General features: G+C 39.7%; 1 protein-coding gene across 2 annotated transcripts in view; it reads left to right on the forward strand.

The window, feature by feature from the left end:
- The window catches only part of lrp2a (low density lipoprotein receptor-related protein 2a), a 78,295-nt gene that overhangs the window by 51,840 nt on the left and 3,296 nt on the right, over positions 1 to 23,159 (forward strand). For both annotated transcript variants that reach the window (XM_036568896.1, XM_036568906.1), the window contains 25 exons: positions 46 to 247; positions 1,356 to 1,651; positions 2,875 to 3,541; positions 3,642 to 3,812; positions 5,915 to 6,138; positions 6,831 to 7,008; positions 7,858 to 8,054; positions 8,580 to 8,825; positions 9,522 to 9,650; positions 12,721 to 12,840; positions 14,874 to 14,990; positions 16,308 to 16,424; positions 16,609 to 16,746; positions 16,874 to 16,996; positions 18,067 to 18,195; positions 18,291 to 18,422; positions 19,192 to 19,323; positions 19,444 to 19,587; positions 19,855 to 20,020; positions 20,215 to 20,343; positions 20,600 to 20,820; positions 20,959 to 21,138; positions 21,374 to 21,493; positions 22,602 to 22,692; positions 22,796 to 22,863. In XM_036568896.1, the coding sequence (XP_036424789.1) occupies positions 46 to 247; positions 1,356 to 1,651; positions 2,875 to 3,541; positions 3,642 to 3,812; positions 5,915 to 6,138; positions 6,831 to 7,008; positions 7,858 to 8,054; positions 8,580 to 8,825; positions 9,522 to 9,650; positions 12,721 to 12,840; positions 14,874 to 14,990; positions 16,308 to 16,424; positions 16,609 to 16,746; positions 16,874 to 16,996; positions 18,067 to 18,195; positions 18,291 to 18,422; positions 19,192 to 19,323; positions 19,444 to 19,587; positions 19,855 to 20,020; positions 20,215 to 20,343; positions 20,600 to 20,820; positions 20,959 to 21,138; positions 21,374 to 21,493; positions 22,602 to 22,692; positions 22,796 to 22,863 (4,437 nt within the window). The remainder of the gene's footprint in view (positions 1 to 45; positions 248 to 1,355; positions 1,652 to 2,874; positions 3,542 to 3,641; positions 3,813 to 5,914; positions 6,139 to 6,830; positions 7,009 to 7,857; positions 8,055 to 8,579; positions 8,826 to 9,521; positions 9,651 to 12,720; positions 12,841 to 14,873; positions 14,991 to 16,307; positions 16,425 to 16,608; positions 16,747 to 16,873; positions 16,997 to 18,066; positions 18,196 to 18,290; positions 18,423 to 19,191; positions 19,324 to 19,443; positions 19,588 to 19,854; positions 20,021 to 20,214; positions 20,344 to 20,599; positions 20,821 to 20,958; positions 21,139 to 21,373; positions 21,494 to 22,601; positions 22,693 to 22,795; positions 22,864 to 23,159) is intronic.

Below are 23,159 nucleotides of genomic sequence, written 5' to 3' on the forward strand. Positions count from 1 at the left end.
TCATTTCATGTAACAGTAGCCTGTCTTTGTGTGTTTAATCCTCAGCTAACCGAACATGCTCTCCTCTGGAGTTCACCTGTGTGAATAATCGGCCTCCGCAGCGAAAGTGTATCCCCCGGGACTGGGTGTGTGATGGAGATGCAGACTGCTCTGATGCATATGATGAGCACCAGAACTGCACACGCAGATCCTGCTCTGTCAACGAGTTCACCTGCAGCAACGGCCTCTGCATTCGCAGCTCTTACAGGTCAGGCATGCTGTAATTGGAGAAAGGCTGCTGTTCTCAGCTCAGTTTTACTTTTGGCCACAGATGTGCTATAAAAAATACTAATAAATTATATAAAGTATTCTGAACAGAATTCTGGTAGGTGTTAAACATAACAAAAGTGATATTAATGACAAGTATTTTCAGGGCAGATTTGATGTCCAGTACAGAACGTGTGATTGTGTAACAAGGAAACCAAGATGACTGGCAAGAAATGGTTAATTACAAGTCAGCAGGACTGAAGAGAAAAAAACTAGAAAGTACTCACTTTAACTCATCACTGGTTCCATTTAGTCACTTTTTTCTTTTTGAGACAACCAATAACCTCAGCTTCATACTCCAATGACCCAAACGAAACTTACCATCAAGAAGAGGGAGAGAGGGTGTTCTACAGAGCAGAAAATGACTGCAAATAAAGTGAAATTAGCACAAATTAAATCTGTGCAGCAGAAAAATTAGCTCTGTTTTTTGTTCACTGTTTTGCACGTATGGTGGCATTTTTTCTGTGCAGCGCATTCAGTTAAAAATATGCTTTTTTTAGCCTCTAGAAACAAAAGCAAAGCGATTCTCCAGGTCTCTGTTATCAGTCATTGTATTTACAAAACAGATGTAATATTTATATGCTGTTGTTCAAGCGTCATTTCGTGTTTCTGTCTGATCTTTTTTGAAAGAGCATAGCTCCGCTGCTGAAAGGGAATCTACGTAGAAGAATCTAGAAAATAAGATACCAATTCATTAAGTGTCAGTTTATAGTTTTGGTATCTTAATTATTATTCAAAAACTATTCTTAAATAAAGATTGTCTGAATTTTATCTGAGAACACAATTTTGCATATTTTAATGCACAATTACTGTTTATTTGACTAATTTAATATACTGGAAAAAATGAAACATAAATTGTGTGTTCCAGTATGTTAAACTCAGCAAATAAATAGAAACTGTACACTGGAATTTGCAGAAAGATGCCATATTTAAGTTCCCTGTAGGATATGTTACATTATTTTCCCCTTAGAAAATCAGGGAAATTTTAATATTAAATAGTAACATGTGTTTAGAAGCATAGAGAAACAGTATTGCATCTGTTTTGGTAGATGTGACCGACGTAATGACTGTGGTGACAGCAGTGATGAGCAAGGCTGCACGTACCAGGCATGTCAGCAGCACCAGTTCACCTGTCAGAATGGCCGCTGTATCTCACGGGACTTCCAGTGCGATGGTGATAATGACTGTGGCGATGAGTCAGACGAGCTGGACAGCCTGTGCCGGACTCCAGCCCCTACTTGTCCTCCTGGGAACTATAGGTGTGAGAATGGAAACTGTGTGCCAGCGAGCCAGGTGTGTGACCACAGTGACGACTGCAATGACAACAGTGATGAGAAAGGCTGCGGTGAGTACACATCACTCAGAACAGTTTTTGGACATTGAACCCAGTCCAGTGTTTACCAGTTGTAGTCCTGGAGTAGTCCTGGCCTGTGCATCTTGGAGTTTTCTCTCCTCTAACATACCCAGTTTAACCAATCAGCTAGTTCCTGAGTTGAAGTGGGTGTGAAAGAGCAGGAAAACACAAAAATGTGCAGACCAGGGGAACTCCAGGACAAGGGTTAGCCCTAGTCTAAGGTAGTCATGGGATTAAAAAGTTAATCCTTTTCTTTGAGCAAACTGGCCCACATACTGTAGATCTTTGATTCCTTTTTTGAAATGGATGTCCTCTTTGGCTTGGAAGTACATAAAGGATTAGGGCTGTAAATCTCTGACCTCACAACTATTTAATTACTATTCTTTAGGAAACTATTCAGTGTGTCATAATGTCTTCAATTTTGTCATTGATTATTTTCTTATTATTCAGTTGTTTTTAAAATACATGTAATATGTGAAATGTAACCAGAAAGAAACTATTTACGTGGTGGTGGAATATAGACAATAAAACCAATGCACCAAGATTTCTTTCTTTGAAAAAAAAAACAAAGAATTTATTATGACCAAAAAATGAGTACAAACTAAATTTTTTTTGGAAGTTTGGAATCACCATTTTCAATAACATAAAACCAGTATGGTGGCAGATGTTTAAAATGAATCTAATATGCTTGTCCTGTGTGACTTCATACATTTCAAATGATTAGTAGGAAACTAGGAAGCTGTAAATAAAAATTAAGATTTTAAAGCATGATGAACGGACCTGTAGAATATTTTTAAATGACATAGAAAGCTCATAGACAGTTATAGAAACATTAATCTCAAGAATTCACTTAAAAGATGATTACAGTGTATTATTCATCTTTAATATCTTATTATTCACACAGTTCTTAATATATTTAATAAAACATAGAAATCTGAAAATACCTCTAGGTGAATGGTTTGTATTGTCCACATTTTACAATATATAAAATAATGAACATTGTTAATATGACAAGTAATTCCAACTTTGAAGTATACATTTTTGAATAACTATGTGATTGGTTGTGGTATATGTGGAATCAGTGTAGTTTAATTGCACCTTCAAATTGGTGCATCACAATTCACTGAACATTTTTACCTATTGTTGATTGCTTATTGTCTGGCCTGTTATGGCGTTACTTTAATAACTGCATTGTCACTGGTCTTTGTCTTCAGGCATTAATGAATGCACAGACCCCTCTATGCACCACTGTGACCACGAATGCACAGACACCCCAACCAGCTTCATCTGTACCTGTCGCCCTGGTTACCGCCTCATGTCTGACAACAGGACGTGTGACGACGTGAATGAGTGTTGGGACACGCCCAGCGTGTGCAGTCAGGTCTGTGAGAACACTGTGGGCTCGTATGTGTGTAAGTGTGCCCCAGGCTTCCTGCGTGAGCCGGATGGTCATAGCTGCCGGCAGAACAGCAATATCAGCCCCTACCTGATCTTCAGCAACCGCTACTACCTGCGCAACCTGTCCACAGATGGAGAGGCCTACTCACTCATCCTGCAGGGCCTGACCAGTGTGGTGGCGCTGGACTTTGATCGCGTGGACAAACGGCTGTACTGGATCGATGTGAGCCGCCGGGTAGTGGAGAGGATGTTCTTTAACGGGACAGGCAGAGAAGTAGTGGTGAATGGGGTCCTGCACGGTGAAGGCCTGGCCGTGGACTGGGTGGGCCGGAAGCTTTACTGGGTGGACAGTTTTCTGGACTGCATGAAAGTGTCAGAGCTCGATGGACGCTTTGTGCGGAAACTGGCCGAGCACTGTGTAGATGCTAACAACACCTACTGCTTTGAGAATCCAAGAGCCGTTGTAGTGCATCCAAAGTTTGGGTAAGTATCTGATATTTGTCTGTTTTACAGTTAATGAATCTTTCTTATTCAAGAAATAGTGATTTTGTTATTTATACTAATGCTGTATCTTATTTTTTAGATATGTGTACTGGACAGACTGGGGAGATAAAGCTTTCATAGGTCGTGTTGGGATGGACGGCAACAACAAGTCTGCCATCATCACCACTAAGATCGAGTGGCCCAATGGTCTGACCATTGACTACACCAATGACATGCTGTACTGGTCCGATGCTCACCTCAACTACATAGAGTAAGTGGAATGGTTGATTGTTCTGCAAGATAGAAGGGCTACATCTCACATTTCTAATTTGGTCTTACTCTTATTCGAATTGTTCTAATAGTTGATTTCTAAATACATTTATTTATTTATTTATTTTACTCTTAGAAGTTTAGAGATATTACTATATTTTAAATGTTATTAAACAATTGCATAACTATTACATGGTTACTTACCCTAAGAAATTACAGGTAACGCTTTTCTTGAACCCTGCTACATAACATTGATGTAACCATGCCATAACAAGTCATGGTAGATGTCATATGCTTTCATAAGTTGTCATGATAGATTTTGTTTAGTAATAAAACAGTGTCTTGTTATAATAAACTGTCATGACAATTACTGGTAATGTCATGCGCTCATTTTTGCTGTGTACTCTAGTTAGCCGCTATGATGTCCTTACACTGTGTCTTGACTGTCTTGACTGAGTCTTTATTTTATTTTTCTATTTTAAAACTGTTATGTTTGAGCACGCCACATTTTGTCTAGGGAGCAGTAGGATCAGTAGCATATGGCATAAAAACATTGAACTGGAGATGAAGGGATAAAAGCATGAGGAACAGACAAATAAAAACTTTTGAAGCTGTTTTATTAAAACCAACCACAATAAAAATGTGCTATGATACCTGGTACCACACTGGGAGAATAAAACTGTAAATTGCACCAAAGAAAAGCTCAAAATAAAACAACGCCCCCTGTCCTAGGGAACCAGACGGAGTAAAATCCTATGTGGTGCAAATGTATAGGCATACCCTTCATAGATATTTGAAACCCCAGGTGGTTCAAATAATCAAGCTCTTGTAAAGTTGGGAGTGTGCTGATGAGACCTACCCAACAACAGCACACTCCCAACACAACAGCTGCAATCTCTTGTTAAACAAAGTTAAAAGCATGCAGATAAAATACCAAAACGAAAGTACTCCCTCAACACGAGAGACAAGCTCACAAAAGTTACCCGTGGTCACCATGGCAGGCACCTATAGTACCATGTAAAGTTGATAGAGCAGACATTGAAATGAGACGTCGCCGCTACAAAGGACGTGTGATCGGCCTGAGGTTATCTTGAATCACCAATGGAGATTGACAGCTCACTCCACCTACAGAGACAGAGAGGGAATGAGAGCCCAAAAGTGGGGAGAAAACAGAGAAAAAAACGCAGGCAAGCTGACACGTAACAAAAACGTTAGGTACAAATATACCCTTTCACCTGGGAAGCTTATTTAAAAATACAGAGTATTTTAGAGAAGACCAAATAAATACTCAAGTAAAAGTATTGATACTCGGGTAACATAGAGGCACAAGTAAAATTAAGAGTACTTTACCAGAAACAACACAAGTAGAAATACAAAGTGTCAGATCATAAAACTTACGTACTGAGCAACTGTAGAACTGAACTAGAACTTTTTAGTAAATCCAGCATCAGTCAACATAGGAACTGAAGTTTTTTACACTATATTCTTCTCATTTTGGGATTTTCTTTATCTAAAATAAAATGCTAAGTCAGAGATGTGACCAATCACAAGGCAATACAGATGCTGTCACCAACAAAATGTAATGAAATTAAACACAAAAGGAACTAGTAATGAATATGAATGGCAAAAATGTAACCGAGAAAAAAGTAGATTTTGTGCACACTAATACACTTGAGTATAGAAGTAAAAGTATTATGATTTGGAAATACTCAGCAAAGTACAAATCCATCAATTTTTACTTAAGTACATGTACTTGAGCAAATATAACTAGTTACTACACACCTCTGGATATGTTTACATTGTTTGAACCTTGATGAGCAAAAAATGGACCTATGTAGTACCCTTTTTTCTGACAGTGTTTCATAATAAAATCATAATAAAACATCTACTCTTCTACTTACCAACACGAACATGGTACTGACTATTTAGAGTGTGCATGTTTGACAGAGTTTCAGTGAGCTATGAGTGAGAAACAATGTCAAATTACAATATGCTCTTGTTATTTCTAGAGATAACATTGATGTTGAGGTTTAAATAGGCCTTTTTACTATGGCAGTATTTCTTAAAGTTTTCACCCAAATCCATTTTCTCTTCTGTCCACAGATACTCAGACCTAGACGGCCGTCACCGACACACTGTGTATGACGGTGTGCTCCCTCACCCATTTGCCTTAACTGTGTTTGAAGACACTGTATACTGGACTGACTGGAACACCCGCACAGTAGAGAAAGGCAATAAGTACAATGGCAGTGGTCGCCAAGCTCTTGTCAACACCACCCACAGACCCTTCGACATCCACGTGTGTCACCCCTACCGCCAGCCCATAGGTAAAACCAGGACAGGGTAACTCAAGCATGGTGTAATCACAAGCCCCCCCACATGCTTGCATCCCCTTGGAGCTATTATACCTATTATCTCTGATCTGTATCTCTCCCTTTATACTTCTGCTAAAGTCGTTTAGAGTGTTTGCCAATATTTACACAGACAGAGACAATGCAGCGAGTGTTTTCTCTTCTCTCCCTCTTTAGCAAGAGAAGAAAGACAATCCCTTTTATCAATAATGTATTTTGCCAAGACAGTCTTTAGATATGCTCTTCTTTTAAAGAGGGGATGTATCTCTGTTGTAGAAGACAAACAAACCCCTGTTTCTCTGCACTCTTAAAAATAGAGATACTAGAAGGGTTCTTTGTAGAGATGCAATAGAAAGAACTTTCAGTAGGTGAGATGTGTGAATATAAAGAACCTTTTTTAGTTAAAGAAACCACACAGTGTAAAGATTCTATATGAATGAAAGTATTTTTCCTGGGACATTTACATTTTGTGCAGGTTATTTGAACTTTAAGAAGGTTTTTCACACTCTTACGTCATTTGAGATTCTTCCGTCTGTGGAAATATTCTTTAGTTAACCAGAAGTGTTTTTCCTTCTATGTCATCATTACAAAGAGCCCTTTGGACAATTTTATTTCTTTTTTTCTGCAGTAAGTTGATGTGGTGTAACAGTTTCTTCCTCTGTCTGCAGTAACTAATCCCTGTGGCCTAAACAACGGAGGCTGCTCTCACCTCTGTCTGCTGAAAGCTGGAGGGCGAGGTTACACCTGTGAATGCCCTGACCACTTCCTGACTGTACAGATTGGGGGCGTGGCCCGCTGTCTACCTATGTGCTCCAGCACGCAATACAGATGCGCTGACAATGAACGGTGAGCACCTCAAGTCTCTTCTTTCCTCTGGGAAAGGAGAGACTTCCTTATAGGGGCTTCCCCTATACGTGAGATGTATTTACTCATATTTAATCAGTATAATCCAAAATATAAATAGAATGTATTGTATGAGTCAAAAGTCTGGGGACACCTAATGGTTTTTGGATTTCCTTAAAGATGTTTTGATCTAACCAGGGCTGCACAACTCTGATCCTGGAGGGCCAGTGTCCAGCACACTTTGGTAGTTCCCCTATTCATACACACCCACCAAACCTGTCAATTAACAGATGAGTGTAACAAAGTGTGTTTGAGCATGTATATCACCAAACTCTGCTGGACACATTCCCTCCAGGATTGGAGTTGTGTGCCCCTGATTTAAAGGCTTATGCTTAAAAGTTTAAAAGTTTAAAACATCCACAACAAATGTATATATAAATAAATTAAAGCCTTTGTATGAAACAAAAAATCTTATTTTAAACAATACTTTCTGACTTTAGTGAAATGTAGATTAGGAAACTATAGACCTTATTGTCCTAATTATTATGTGTAAAAGTTCATTAGCGGAATAGTGATACTCGTTAGTGCATTTCAGCCAATAAGTTGTGATGAGGGAGTGTCTAAATAGCACTACTTTGATAGAAGGCCAGTATTTCTGACTGGAGTAATTCCATATGAACTATTTCATGGTTTAACAACTATACAAACTCATATAACTGTCTTATGAGTTGATGGCCAAGCTTTTGACTGGTAGTGTACATTACTGTGAGAATATGCCTGAGGGCTGAATTCTTTGTGTTATTTTATCACTGACAGAGTGACTGACCCTTCTTTTGTCTGTGCCCCGTGTAGCTGTATCCCTATCTGGTGGAAGTGTGACGGTCAGCATGATTGCAGGGATGGATCTGATGAGCCCTCCACGTGCCCCCTCCGCCACTGCAGGCTGGGCCAGTTCCAATGTAATGACGGGAACTGCACCAGCCCACATTTCCTATGTAACTCTAACCAGGACTGTCCTGATGGGTCAGATGAGGACACTGTGCTGTGTGGTATGGAAGAACTTGATTAGTCCACTTTTAAGTCTTAAAGTGTTTTGTTAGTGCTTCTGTTTAATGTTGTTTTGTTGACTGCAATGCACAAATTGCTCGTAGCTGAAATTCAAGACTTTTGGAATATACGAGAAAAATGTGACGTAACTAAGTAACTAAAAGGGATACTAAGTTTAAATTGTAATTGTTTTAAGGAAATCTCACATCTCAAATTCCCAAATCAATGCTGGAAAAAAATGTTTCTAACATGGAATCTGTTTGTGTATCTTAAATCGGAAAGAATTTCTGTTGGTCCATCTGTCATGAAATGTTCACAGAAGGGCAGCTTGGATTTTCAAATGTAGTTGTGAGGTTTCCTTATGGCAGTGATGATATACTTCATTCTGATGATATAAAGTTCAAATATAAAAAACACTTTTATAAACTTCCCATTTGATAAATTTCTCCTATGATGATCACACATACGTAAACATCTTAAAGTTACATAGCTTCACACTATTTAAAGCGTGCTTATTCCCCTCTCAGCCACCCACCAGTGTGAGTCGCACCAGTGGCAGTGCAGTAATAAGCGCTGTATCCCGGAGGCCTGGCAGTGTGATGGGGAGAATGACTGTGGAGACGGCTCAGATGAGGACCCCTCACACTGCTCCAGCAGGACCTGCCGTCCCGGCCAGTTCAAGTGCAGGAATGGCCGCTGTATCCCACAGAGCTGGAAATGTGATGTGGATGATGACTGTGGAGACAACTCTGACGAACCCCTCGATGAGTGCAGTGAGTGAAACATCCTCTGGGCTTGTGTTGTATTTATTGGGTTTACCTAGACATGGCACGATACCACTTTTTCTTTTATGATACTGATATTGAGGGCCAGGTAACACCGATTCGCTATTTCTTCTTCAAGAACCACTGAAACTAAACAAACTACTCAAACACTCTAGTTCCCCACAGGAAGAAATCCACAGCTAATATCATCACATCTCTCAATGTGAATGTGTGCTATTTTATGACAGATTTGTTACAGGATTTAGTCGAATTTGTTTCCCTCCCATAGCTAATCCAGCATTTTCTGCTGATAGCGGCCCAATACCGATGTCAACATGCCATCTCAAGTTTTAGCCAATGAATCCAGACACATACAATGTAGTCCTTTTTGACCCTCAATGTAAAGATTCATCAATGGGTCCACACTGACCGTCTTTCCTCTCATAACTACATATCTAAATAGTGATTTTATAGTAGAATTCTGAGTAATTCATAGTAGCTACTGATTCATAAGCCTTAATATTAATAATAAGTCAACAAACTAAAACCTTTTGCAAAAAGAATAAAAAATAAAAAAAAATATCTCAATGAATATTAATCCTGATGCACTGACTGACAGCATCTCACTGAAATGGCATTTACAAAGATCTCTGTGGTTTATATGTGAATGGTTTTGTACTGTTGATTGACTTTGTTTTTTTGTAGTGGGTCCAGCATATCGATGTGATAACCACACTGAGTTTGACTGCGTTACCAACTACCGCTGTGTTCCTCTATGGGCTGTGTGCAATGGACACAATGACTGCAGGGATAACAGTGATGAGCAGAACTGTGGTGAGTATAACAGAGCAGTCAGCAACCACACTGATTCTCAGAGAAAGTGCAGAAGAGTACCTGGTGTAGACGTTTTTTTTAACATAGGATCTCCTGACTCTGTTACTGTAAAATCCATACCTACCTCACACATATATTCATGGTATAAATGTGTCGTCTTGTGTATTCTTTTACATTAAAATAGAGATTTTTAACAGAACCTATAGGCCGGCTGGGTCTACCTGTATTGCAATTAACACAATACAAATCATTTTTACTTGACTTCTGCTTCTTTATAATTGATTTAATACTGTGCTAGTTTGAGTTTAGCTTATCAGGCCACTGTCTGCAAGCAGTGACAAACTCTCAGAGTATTCAAGATGCAGATTAGCAATATAGGCTACAGTGAGTGGCTGCTGTGAAACAAAAGAATGAAGCACCACATCCCACTCATTCCACGCTCCATGTGTTTTGGAGAATTACTGAAACATCCTATGGAAGAAAAGCTTGAGCAGTAAACTTGGTGATCACTTCCTGGAGAAATTCATTGTCCTCTTGTGTAGGTGTGATTTTACAACAGATAAGTCTACTCTCTGGACACAGCTGGACAGCATAAAACAGCGTAGACATTGTATACCTAACATAAGCGGCTTTCTTTTGGTGAGATTGCATTAACATAATGTCAGTAAATGGCCGAAGATGAGGGAGAAAGTAATTTCATGGTAGGTAACTGACCCAGCTTATATAAAAGCACTTCTGTCTCTGTAAGTGGTGATGAAATGATGAGGAGCAATTCATCCCATCACACTCCGGGAGTACATTAGTAGGACCAGACCGACTCTGATGAACGGGCCCTCTCTGACCTCTCTCCTTAACCCTTCTGCTAGCCTCAGACTACAGCAGAGATTTATGAGCTGTGTGTTTGTGTGTTTCTCTGGGAGAGTGTATGGTTATGTCTGTGTCAGGCACCACTGTAGTCCAATGTGTGTGAGTCTGTATAGTAGTGTGAATCAGTGGCATAGCCAGAATTTCAGAATTTGGGGGGCCTGGTTACAGGTTGTTGGGGCCAGCTAGCAACATTATGTCCCAGAGCAATTGCTGTAGTAAGGATGACAGCCACCAACTAACCTACTGCATTGTGGCTATTATAACTAGAGGAGAAAATTTTTTACCATGACAGGTAAAGGCTAATTAATTATAGTCTCACCTTTTACAGCACTAGGAGTAGATGTCTGGGATGAATGGTTGAAGACAATAGTTTTCATGTCATTTTAGCTGCAGTATTGAGCTTTTTCTTTACTTTGCTGAACCTCTAGGCTCACTAGCTAGGTAAGTAGTATATTATTCTAAGAACTAGTATAGCTCAGCTAAGTTCCTACAGTCAGAAGAAACAGTTGAGAAGGGAATGATGTGTTTACATTTTGCTGTTGGAAAAAATCTCATTACATGCCTTATTGCACATTTTAGTTAGGAGGCTTTAGTGGTCACTCTAAGTTGAAAAAGGCTTGAAGATGACCTTAGGGCCTTTGGGTTCATTCTAGAGTAACATTTTCATTGGCATTGGAGGACTTTTTTCAAGGAGTCAGAAATCTGGGGGGCCTGGCTTCTGGCTGAGAAGGCCTAGGCCCACCCAACCCGCCCTAGCTACACCACTGGAGTGATTGGTTGATGCAATGTTATTAGAGATTTACATATAAGGAATATTGTGAATATTAGCATGCATTAGTATATGTGTGCATTAAATGTGTGTATTTAGGTAAGCTATCAGTATAGGCTGAGCTCTGCATCCTGTGGTCTGACCCTCACACATACACACAGACCCAGTCCTCCCATGTCTTATCAGCTCAGCTCCCCCCGCTCCATTAGTGCCATCCTGCACACAGAGGAGAGATCTCCCTAATCTGAGTGTAAGAATGCACCACTTGGGCCAGGTGGGGCACCTCTATGACTCCAGGAGGGTGTGTGTCAGTGTATTTGAGTATATGTGAGTGTATCTGTGCATTTGAGTGATAGTGCTCTGTATTCTTCTGTTCTCTCCTGTTCTCTTCTCTGCTCTTCTGTTCTCTTCTCTTCTCTCATTTTTTTTCTTTTTTTCCTCTTTTTCTGTAGCATGTCTGCTATGACTCACTGGTCAGTGTCTGTGGGGGTCGTGTGGGTGTACTCCCTGTACCACTTTCATCCTAAGCGCAATTAAATCCAGGCTTGTCTCTCCCTTCAAAACCCAGTGCTGTAGTTATCATCATGTCTTTATTAAACAGCATCCCACTAGGCTCTAAAGAATGTCTCTTTTTTTATCAGCTCTGTTTTCAGACTCAAATTATAAAATTAGTTCTTAACAAATTTGGAGAAATTAGAGATATGATTAGAGATATGCAATGAATTACATTTAGGTTGTAAATGACTGTGTATTACAATTGTGTTGTAACTTGCCTTTGTATGAATGTATGTTTTAGATTCTCTGATTCTTTATTTTTACCCATATTTGAATTATTTTGTGTTATAGAGTGTTTGATTGAAATACCATATGCTGGATACCAGAATATATTTCAAGATGTTTTATTTCATATTTCAGTTTTTTACTTGGAAACAGTATGAACTTGATATGGAATGATGATAAAACAATATACCATAGTTGTCTGTTTATAGTAATTGCTGCATAACCTATCTGCTGCAATATTTGGTATCTACTTTTTAAAAAATGAGGCGTTCTGAATGTTAATTTTATCACAATTTCATTCACAATCTTCTCAATGTCATCTACAGCTCTGTTCATCATTCTGAACCACTCTAAAAGTTTAGTTGAAACCTATAAATTTGTAGAGTAGTAGCATCATAATAGGATTGCTTTATAAGTGTGCTGCAACTAAATTAATTTTATATTAATGAACACACTTGTTCCAAACTTTTGACTGGTCACGTATGTCTGTGCGTGTGCTTTGAAACAGGATCCAATTACATGTTTATTTTCTTTGTAAGAGGACCTGCATGGCCATTAAAAGAGAATGTGTTCTCAGTTAACTTATCTGGTTAAATAAAGTTAATGAATGCATGACCTGGGCATGTGTGAGCATGAGCTGTGTTGTGTTTGTAGAGGAGCTGACCTGTGACCCCGCTGGAGATTTCCGCTGTGATAACCACCAGTGTATCCCTCTGCGCTGGAAATGTGATGGAGACAACGACTGCGGGGATGGATCAGATGAACGTCACTGCAGTGAGTACTACACACAGCCTGCAGGGGCCTCCAGAAGTCAAGCCTTTCCGGAAGCTTAAATGGATGGTAGCTCTGCTCATTGGGTACACAAAATATCAATCCACATAATGAGAAATTGTAGTGCACTGTTTTTTGTCATAATGCCTAAATTTAGAATGTGTTGTACATTTTAAGTGATACTCAAAGTGTATTCATGCAAAAGGACTGTGAGGATAGATCAGGTGTGGGTTATCCCGTTGCATAATTGAGCTACACTTAGCCTGTGCAACAGCTATGGTGAGGAGGTGCAGTTGGGGGAAATCTGATTGCATTTTTCTTTCCATTTTGTGAAGTATTTCTGAGTAGGAAAAGGTTCTCTGGAGAGGGGGAGGTTCTCTGGGCTAGCTGAGCGTTAGTCTGGTGGTAGGTGGGTGATGGGACGGAGAAGTGAAGCATGATATTAGTTAATATTATTTATTCCCGCCCACTGGTGCATGGTGGAGTAGGCAGAAGTAATTACACTGGATGCATGCTCATGGGAAAACAAGAATTTTGTCTTTTAAATGGTATGATGAATGAAGCTTAATATTACCAGAAACAATGACAGAGCCAAAGGTAAAAAAGTCACTTTTTCTCAGGTTGACTTTAAAGATATTTTCATGAAAGATTAATAATATGCTTGAAATTTAAACATTTCGACTAAAACTGAGTCAAGCTGTGTGCTGCGATTTCTCATTAGGTTGAATAGGGTTTCGACAACATTCTGTAAAGCATCTGTAAGGCTCTAACCTAGTCACAGTTGCTATGAAAGAACACATTTGTAAGCAGAGTACATACAATGAGGCCTGATAACCTGTTGGATTCTCTCTCTCAACATACACAGCATTATACGCAAGAAAATGCATGACAGGAACTGCACTGACCGCCCTGGAATCATTGAGCCCCTCCACTGAGGTTTAATCCTGTCAGTTACAGGACAATGTGGAAGAAAAGTAAAGAGAAGTGCATTTGTGAAGAGATTTAACACCTCTGTCCACAGCATTGTATGTGAATATGTCAGCCTTTCAACAAAACAGCACTCTCCTCTCAGAGAAAGAGAGGAGTGAGAAGTGAAGGGAGTTTAGACATAGATACTGGAAACATGAGGAAAAAGATGAGAAATATATAATAGAAAGCTTCTGCTTCTCCCTTCCTGAACTGAAGCGGGGTGTGAACTGGCTCTGTGATGAGGGCTGGGAGCAGGGTGAAAGGACGACGGGTGCCTGCGCTAAATCACTGAATAGTACATTGAAAGAGGCACTGATTTTTTCAGCACTCGTCTCTCCCCCCACATAAAAGCTGCTGCCTTGCACAAATTTACTCCCCCCCTAATGAATTCAGCTATGAACTCACCTCTGAAAAATGGCCCTCAGAACAGAGGAGCTCTCTACAACTGTAGCGAGCCGTGAAAAACAACCTTTAGCTCATCAGATAACCCTTTAATCCTGTAACCAAGGAAAGCACAACTTATTTACATCTCTTATCAGCGTCAAGAACTGGTGTGCATATGGATTTAGCACGGCAGTTCTAGGTGGTGCTTTGTTATCGCTCTGTGTATAACAACGAAATTCATTTAGCTCTTATATCAATGCCTGTGTGATTTCAGCCTTGTAAAGGCTTCCCCACTGTTGCATGTGATGTATTAAGATGTATGACTGCACCCCATACCAGGGTTTTCTTATGAGCTCTAGATCCTGTAGCACTGAAAAGACAACGAGTAAGATTCAGGGGTGATTAAGTATAGTAAAATGGTAAAGATAAAAATAAGACATTCAGAAATGTTACTCAACATGGGCTGACCATAAACAGAAAGAGAATTAAGACATGCAGAATTATTACCGAATAATTGTTAGCGAATAGGCTGACCATGCACTAAAACCGAAACAGTTACACTCCATCTGCCACTAATGAGTAGTTTTCAGTTTACTTCAAGCATGCACAGAGAATGAAAAGGATGCCTGTCGCAGTATTTGCATGTGTGTGCATGTGATTGACACTCTCTTGTGTGTCGCCAGGCCCTCGAGCATGCACAGAGAGCGAGTATCGCTGTGACAACCTGCACTGCATTCCTGACCGCTGGGTGTGTGACCATGACAACGACTGTGAGGATAACTCTGATGAAAGGGACTGTGGTGAGCAGAGCCTCTTTGTCTGAGCCTTGAGCGTGTCCAGTGGGGGGCACAGCAGCCTCCTTCTCAAATCGTTTCGCTGTTCCAATGATTAGATCATCTTTTGTCTGTTTTTGTATGGTCCTACATGCCATATAATTAATTACTGAATTATTATTGATGTATGGATCATATTGCACCATGCATGAACATGTTTGAATGGTGGTATTACAACTAAATGCATTATGCATTGCAACAAGTGTTGCTAATGCATTAACCATGAAGGAGGGGATGATGTGAAATAGACCCATTTTCATCTAAATAGCTAATTTTATTTGTTCATTTAAATGGGTATTGCACTGTGAAATCATATCCACTGTGGCACTGATGTGAAGCACCAAAGGGTGTGTGCTAATAGCAGCCCATTGTGGAGAATTGAATGAGTGAGTGATTGAATGAGTTAGTGGATGAGTTAGTAGGTTTGTGAGTGAGTTAGTGGGTGAGTTAATGAGTGGGTGAGTGATGACTAAGTGAGTGAGTTAGTGAGAGGGTTAGTGGGTGAGTGAGTGAGTTAGTGGGTGAGTTAGTAAGTTAGTGGGTGAGTGATGACTAAGTGAGTGAGTTAGTGAGAGGGTTAGTGGGTGAGTGAGTGAGTTAGTGGGTGAGTTAGTAAGTTAGTGAGTGAGTTAGTGGGTGAGTTAATGAGTGGGTGAGTGATGAGTAAGTGAGTGAGTTAGTGAGAGAGTTAGTGGGTGAGTGAGTGAGTTAGTAAGTTAGTGAGTGAGTTAGTGGGTGAGTTAGTAAGTTAGTAAGTGAGAGAGTGATGAGCTGGTGAGTGAGTTAGTGGGTGAGTGAGTTAGTGGATGAGTTAGTAAGTTAGTGAATGAGTTAGTGGGTGAGTTAGTGATTTGGCGAGTTAATGAGTCAGTTAGTGAGTTAGTGAATGAGTTAGTGAGTGAGTTAATTAGTTTATTACAAGCAAGGTCCATGAGATGTTTTTCATCTAAAATCACTGTAACTTCTGCAAACCATGAATGTATTTGCCTCAGTTTAGTCATAGCCATTACCTTGAGTAATAGTAAGGCGATCCACAGCATTGTCAGTTCACTCTAAGGAGAATGCTAAGTGCTCAGCTTGGTCACGGTCTTGCAGACTTCCTAGCAGATGAAGCTGCTGCCAAACTTCCTTCCAGAGAGAACTTTGTGTAGTTACATCCTCTTGCACATGAAGCAAAGGGCATAGCTGACACTCAAACAAAGTGTGATCATTGTGTTTTTATCCATGCTGTATTGGCAGCTGAGTGTGTGGAGTGTAATGTTCCTTTCTGTAATTGTGTTGCAGAGTTGCGGACCTGCCACCCTGGGTATTTCCAGTGTGATAGCGGCCACTGCATAGCTGAGCGCTTCAAATGTGATGGCAATGCAGACTGCTTGGACTTCACTGATGAGATGTCATGCCGTGAGTTCTCCTCCTTTTCTCTGTTAACCACCCCTGGCTACTTTGCTTGTTGATCCATCTTAGGCAATTTTTTCATCAAATAAGTAACATTAATAGCAGTGTAGTTTTCTGACTGATTCTTCTTTTTTCTAATACTTTCACATCAGTCTTGTGTGTGTACTGACATCATCTGTGTTCTTTGCAGCAACACGTTACCCCAATGGCACGTACTGTCCTCCCTTCCTCTTCGAGTGTAAGAACCATGTGTGTGTTCAGCAGCACTGGAGATGTGATGGAGACAATGACTGTGGAGATGGATCAGATGAGGAGCTGCATCTTTGCTGTAAGAGGCCACATAAGAGCAAGCAGTGTTACTGATTTCAGCGCATATTAACGTGCCTAGAGAATTAAGCCTATAATTTAAGGGGTTAAACAATAAAAAGCAAAACATTTGTGTCTTGTCCCCTCAGTGGATATCCCATGTGAACCTCCGTTCCGATTCCGCTGTAACAACAACCGCTGTATCTACAGCCATGAGCTTTGCAACTCGGTGGATGACTGTGGGGATGGAACAGATGAAAAGGAGGAGCACTGTGAGTGAAGGCCCACAGAGGACCAAAGTCATATTAGTATACAAAACATTTGGAAACTAGTAAAATTATAGAAGAAGGAAAAAAAAATCTTAACATACAGCTACACTATGTAAGTTTTGGGAGTTTGGAGACCTCTCTGGTGAAAATATGTAATGACACACAACATGCAGAAGAACATTTTGTAATGTTGATTGTGCTTTGGACCACTTCCCAAAGGGGTAAGAGTATTCCAAGAGAACTCTGTCAAGCCCTAGTGAGTAACATGTCTTATGAGTATGTAGGTGAATTATCTACTATTGTCATCATATCTTCATCAGTACAATGTTAATTTTGCATATGAGACCTAAACATTGAGCGGAATGTCCTTTTTGAGCCTGTGCGTGTGACAGTTAATATGTAAAGACACCTGACTTATAAATTATTATTTCAGGTTTTGTTGGGCGACTTGTTGCATCGCACTCATGCTTTTTTCCCTCCTGATTCAGTAATGCTATTTCTTTTAATTTTAACAAAACATCTTACGTAGTGTTGCTTTAAAGTGTGTTAATGTGGTGCAAATGGTGTAAAAAATAGTGATATACAGTGGTTTGTCTTCAAAAAAGTACAAATACAGAGAATGCTACCAGTAGGAAGATAAATGTACAAATATTGAAGGTGCTCTATGGAGAGGAGTTTAAAAGCTTGTAAAAAAGTGAAGATCAATGGCATTAGTCCTTTGTAGTAATATGGCTATGGTCACAAAATCTCTCAACACGTTTCAGTCTCAGTTTTCATCATGTTACTCTCCTTGATGAATTCTCATACCAAAACATGTTGGGAGATTTTTGTGTCCTTAGCCTTGCTATAATAAACGTTTTTTAACCTAATAAAGAGTGCCAATATTCACTCTTTGCCATACAGTGGTGTATGTTATAAACAAAAATAACCTGCTTAGGAAAGAAAAAAAACAGAATCTTTTCTCTGGTCAGATGAACTCTTCAAAGAATGTTTTATTTCCCCTCTTATTTATGGTCTGTTAGCACTCCATAAATTTGCTTTATGATCTTCATAATTTCCTCTTCTGCTTTCAGGTGTGACCCCCACACATGGGCCTTGCTCTCCTGATGAGTATAAGTGTGGGAACGGCCACTGCATTCCTCTGCAGTACGCCTGTGATGATTATGACGACTGCGGAGACCAGACTGATGAGCTAGGCTGCAGTGCGTAAACCTTAACCCACCCACTAACATACACGTATGCCGTTCGATTTCTTTTTTAAGGATGACATAAATGCATCTCTCTTTCTCTGTGTTAGTCAAAGGCAGTGGGCGTTCTTGCAGTGAGAATCTGTGTGAACATAACTGCACTGGGCTGACTGATGGGGGCTTTATCTGCTCCTGCAGGCCAGGATATAAGCCCAACGAGGAGAACAGAAACTCCTGCGAGGGTGAGTCCACTTTTATAATGGAGGAACAACAGCACCAAAAATGAACAAAAAGTAGCCTTGCTTAAACAATAATACATGTGAAGGATTGCTATACTATTAAACGGTCTGTATAGGTCTGTATGCTGGCAACCATTGCTGTTACAGGGGAACAAGGTGGAGAGATACTTAAAGAGATCATGAAATTGTGCTCACAGTCAGTTCCATTCAAAGTTAAGAGGGTTTTTTCTTTTACCATTAACAGTGCAAGCTTTTGTTGTGACTGTAGCATTTGCCATATTAATAATTGTATTTTTATTCAATAATAACTTATACAGTGCAGACTGAAATACTATAAGCTACACACCAGGAGGTATTTTAAGATGTTTTATTGTGAACACCAAGAAGTTATTAAATGATAAATAACACTATAATTATCTATTTAGAATAATTTATGTTTACACACACACACACACACACACACACATTTTATATATATATATATATATATATGTATATATATATATATATATATATATATATATATACAACATGTATCCATCTCAATATAACATTCAGTCAAGCTGAATTCAGTCAAGCTTTCTTTGTTAGTTGCTGGTTTAATCAATTAAAGGCATTGTGATCATACTAGACTTGTAACAACATCTGTTATAATTACCTCAGCAACATTAATCAGGCAGTGCCAGTTGTTCCAGGTTACGTCTAAGGCATTCTGTGTGTGTGTGTGTGTGTGTGTGTGTGTGTGTGTGTGTGTGTGTATGTGTCTTTTTAGATGTCAACGAGTGTGAGGTCTATGGCACTTGTCCGCAGCTGTGCAGAAACACTAAGGGTAGTTATGAGTGTCTCTGTGCTGAGGGATTCCGCTCTGTAGGACTGCAGCAAGGCCTGGAGTGTGCTGCTGAAGGTGAGGGACTGGCACAAACTCCTTTATTTATCAACATGTATATTGGCCTTTCTCTAGGTTTTCTCTTACCATTTTTCTCACTCTCTAATGCTGAGTGTTACTGGCCTTTCTTTGTCTCAGGCAATCCTCCAGTGTTGCTGTTGCCTGATAACGTACGTATCCGTCGCTATAACCTGTCCTCTGAGCAGTACTCGGACTATGTGGATGACGGCGAGCACATCCAGGCTTTGGATTACCTTTGGGATCCTGAAGGCCAGGGACTAAGTAAGACCATGAAAGTCATCATATCACTTTTCACAGTTTACATGATATCCAGAATCTGCATCTTCCCAAGCATGTAGTTTGTAAAGCCACATGAGTAATTTCCTATTTCACATAAAACCTTATTTTATTGTTATCCTTCTGTATGTTTCAGTCTCATTGATGCAAAAAGCAGTTTCATTGTTAGCATTAACTGAGAGATGCATGTTTCACAGACATAAAAGTGGACACTGCAATATCCAGTATTGCTAAATACCAATCTGTTCTTAGGTATTGTGTACTGGACTGTTCTGGGTCGTGGTGCTCAGTTTGGCTCCATAAAAAGAGCATATATGACCACTTTTGATGACCATGGCAACAACCCAGTGAAAGAGGTAGATCTTAACCTCAGATACATCTCCAGCCCTGATGGCATTGCTGTGGACTGGGTCGGACGGTACATACTTTTTTGTTTGTTTGTTTGTTTATTTTTACATTATTTTATGTTCTTGATATTTTGTTTTAAAATTTTGGAATAAATTATACGTTCTGTAATTAAGTTCTCTATTCTAATCATTTAAGGAATAGTTGCCTTAATCCCCAAATCAGTTTCCTTTTCCTTGGACAAAGTCTTCATTTTTTGTCTTTTAGACATATTTACTGGACAGATGCAGGCACCAATCGTATTGAAGTGGCCAAGCTGGATGGGCGGTACAGAAAGTGGCTGATTCATTCTGATCTCGACCAACCAGCTGCAATTGTCGTCAGCCCATCTGTTGGGTAACCAACTTATCAATTTAAGTGGTTAATGTAGATAAATAAGTTGTGTCTGTAGGACATGCACATTTCAAACTAAAGAGCCAAATGCATTATTGGTGTTATTACTGTACATTTCTGTGGTCATTATTGCCATTACTGTGAACTTATCATGCTCCCAGTCTTTAGTGTCTTTTTGTTATCCTCAGAACATAGCCATGCTTTATAAACAACTTCTTTTATTTTATTTCATTTTCATTTATTTTGTTATGTCTTTCAGTATGATGTACTGGACTGACTGGGGCAGGAGCCCAAAGATTGAGGCAGCATGGATGGACGGTCAACACAGACAGGTGCTGCTGGATGAAGATCTGGGCTGGCCGACAGGATTGGCTCTAGACTACCTTAATGGCAATAGGATTTACTGGTGCGACTCCAAAGAGAACATCATTGAATCAATGAAAGTAGATGGAACAGACAGGAAGATTGTCATGTCAGGAGGTTTGTCACCAAAGCTGTTTTGTTTTTCTAAGTTTAATTTGGGTTTCTGTCCTAAAAGAAATCTGAAGTCTGTTTTAAATATTCACGGCAACATTTTGCCTTTTGTTTTGTGGTGGATCACATTGGTCTTGCTTATAGATATTGGAAACCCGTACAGTCTGGATTTGTTTGAGGGCCATGTATACTGGACAACAAAAGCCAAGGGTGAGGTGTGGAAGACCGACAAGTTTGGCAAGGGGGATAAAGTGAAGGTGCTGACTGTAAACCCTTGGCTGACGCAGGTCCGCATCTATCAGGAACACAGATACAACCGCTCAGGTGAGGGGAGCTCAGTCAGCTGGTGATTACAGTGAGTACTGCATTGTGGAGGTTACCCTGACTGACTATCTTAGCCTGTAGACTCAAGATTCAAGAGTTTTATTTTCATATGCACAGTAAAACAGGCAGTTACACTGTACAGTAAAACTTTAGAGTGTGTTATTTTGCCGCATTGTTTTTCATTGGTTCAGTGTTTTATTAATGGACACATGGATTGTCCTGGATTGTGTCGCAGTGGTGAACCCCTGTAAGGGTGTGTGCAGTCACTTGTGTCTGCTGCGACCTGCTGGATACACCTGTGCCTGTCCACAAGGCTCCACGCTGCTCAGCTTCAACCAGAATGAATGTGATGCAGGTGAGAGATGCTTCACCTGTGCTTCTTACAGTAAGCTCCATAATTATTGGCACCCTTGTTGATGATAGGTAAGAGAAAGTTCATTAAAATAGTAAATTAGATCACTCACACACTGAAAAAATGAAAAAAAAATTATTGAAGTACCTTCTTAATTGACATAGTCTTAAAAAAAACCCTTATCAAAAATCTTTTTAACATGACCAATTTTCATATTTATTGGAACCCGTAGAAATTAAATCAAAGTATCTTTCTATTCACATTTAACTTTTTTTTTAATTCCGCTCTTGTGTGGTTATCCATGACTTCCTGTTTGCTGGGGTATAAATATTAATTGACACAAAGGCCTTACTCCCTTAATCATTTATCAACATCAAGATTTAAGAATACACAAAAGAAATGTGACAGAAGTGTGCTGACCCTCATAAATCAGGCAATGGCTATAAAAATAGCCACATGCCCTTAAATGCCAATATCAGCCCATATCATGGCAATAATTAAGAAGTTTAAAAGTCACAGCTGTAGTAAACCTTCCTGGAAGTGGGCATATGATTTGTAGGATCTGGATAGATTGTGTATTGAGGGTGGTCTCAGATTCCTTGCTATATTTTCTCCTCCAGCATTACAGGAAAAGACTCATTACTATTATGTTGGCAAGGGCAGGTTTCAGTGTATTAAGTGCAAGAGTGCCAATAGCAATGCATGGTTTTGTTCAAAGTGAGTATTTTCTGATGAAAAGCCTTTGTTTTTTTAAACTAAATTTTCTAAAATTAAAGGCTAGATTTTTGTCATATTTTCAGTGTTTTTGAGCTCATTAACCACAGAAATGTTTACCCATCTTTATCAAAGGTGGCAATAATTATGGAGCTACTAGATGATTTTGGTCATTCTTCCCCACTTATATCATAATGCATATGCATGTGTGTTGGCTGCTGCTGGTGACTCTGTGCCAAAATGTGTTAATGTGACTGTGCTGCAGGAATTTATTTGAGCAATTTATTTATTTTTTTTTTTACACGTGTAAACGCGTTGTATACCTTTGCTTTGATTTTGAAATGTTGTCGTGGCTGCATTGCTTTTGTAATGTTCTGCATGGCTCTTGCCTTTGTAGCCATAGAGACAGAGGTGGCCATGCCGCTTGCATGCAGATGCATGAATGGTGGAACGTGCTACACCGACGAAGCGGGTCTGCCCAAATGCAAGTAAGTCTAAAAAGAGGGCTCGGGAACACAAGACAAATACCAATAGCAGAAAGTACATACTGATTTGATGTTCACTACGCTTTAATTATCTTCTGCAACCCAGGTGTCCATACGGCTATTCAGGAAGCTATTGTGAAATGGGAAAGTCCAGAGGAGCCCCTGCTGGAACAGGTAACAGTAGTGCTCTCACTTCACAAACTAGTTTCGACCAGCCACGCAGCGTCCTTTTATCCTGTTTCAGACACATTAATGAAACCAGTTAATAACAAATGCAGAGAGTGAAGGTTTACCTAGTTTTTGCTAATGTCTATAGAACACATGATTAACCATTCATCAACTGCTGCCTTGCTTCATTTTTGTACCTTCTGTGGGACCCTGTTGACTCCATAAACATTAGAGAGACTTCTACTCTATTTTTTATTCACCTGCAGAAGCAAGGCAAAAAAAATTTATCACTGGTAACTTTT

The sequence above is a fragment of the Colossoma macropomum genome, unplaced genomic scaffold (genome assembly GCF_904425465.1).
Source record: "Colossoma macropomum unplaced genomic scaffold, Colossoma_macropomum, whole genome shotgun sequence".
Taxonomy (NCBI): Eukaryota; Metazoa; Chordata; class Actinopteri; order Characiformes; family Serrasalmidae; genus Colossoma; species Colossoma macropomum.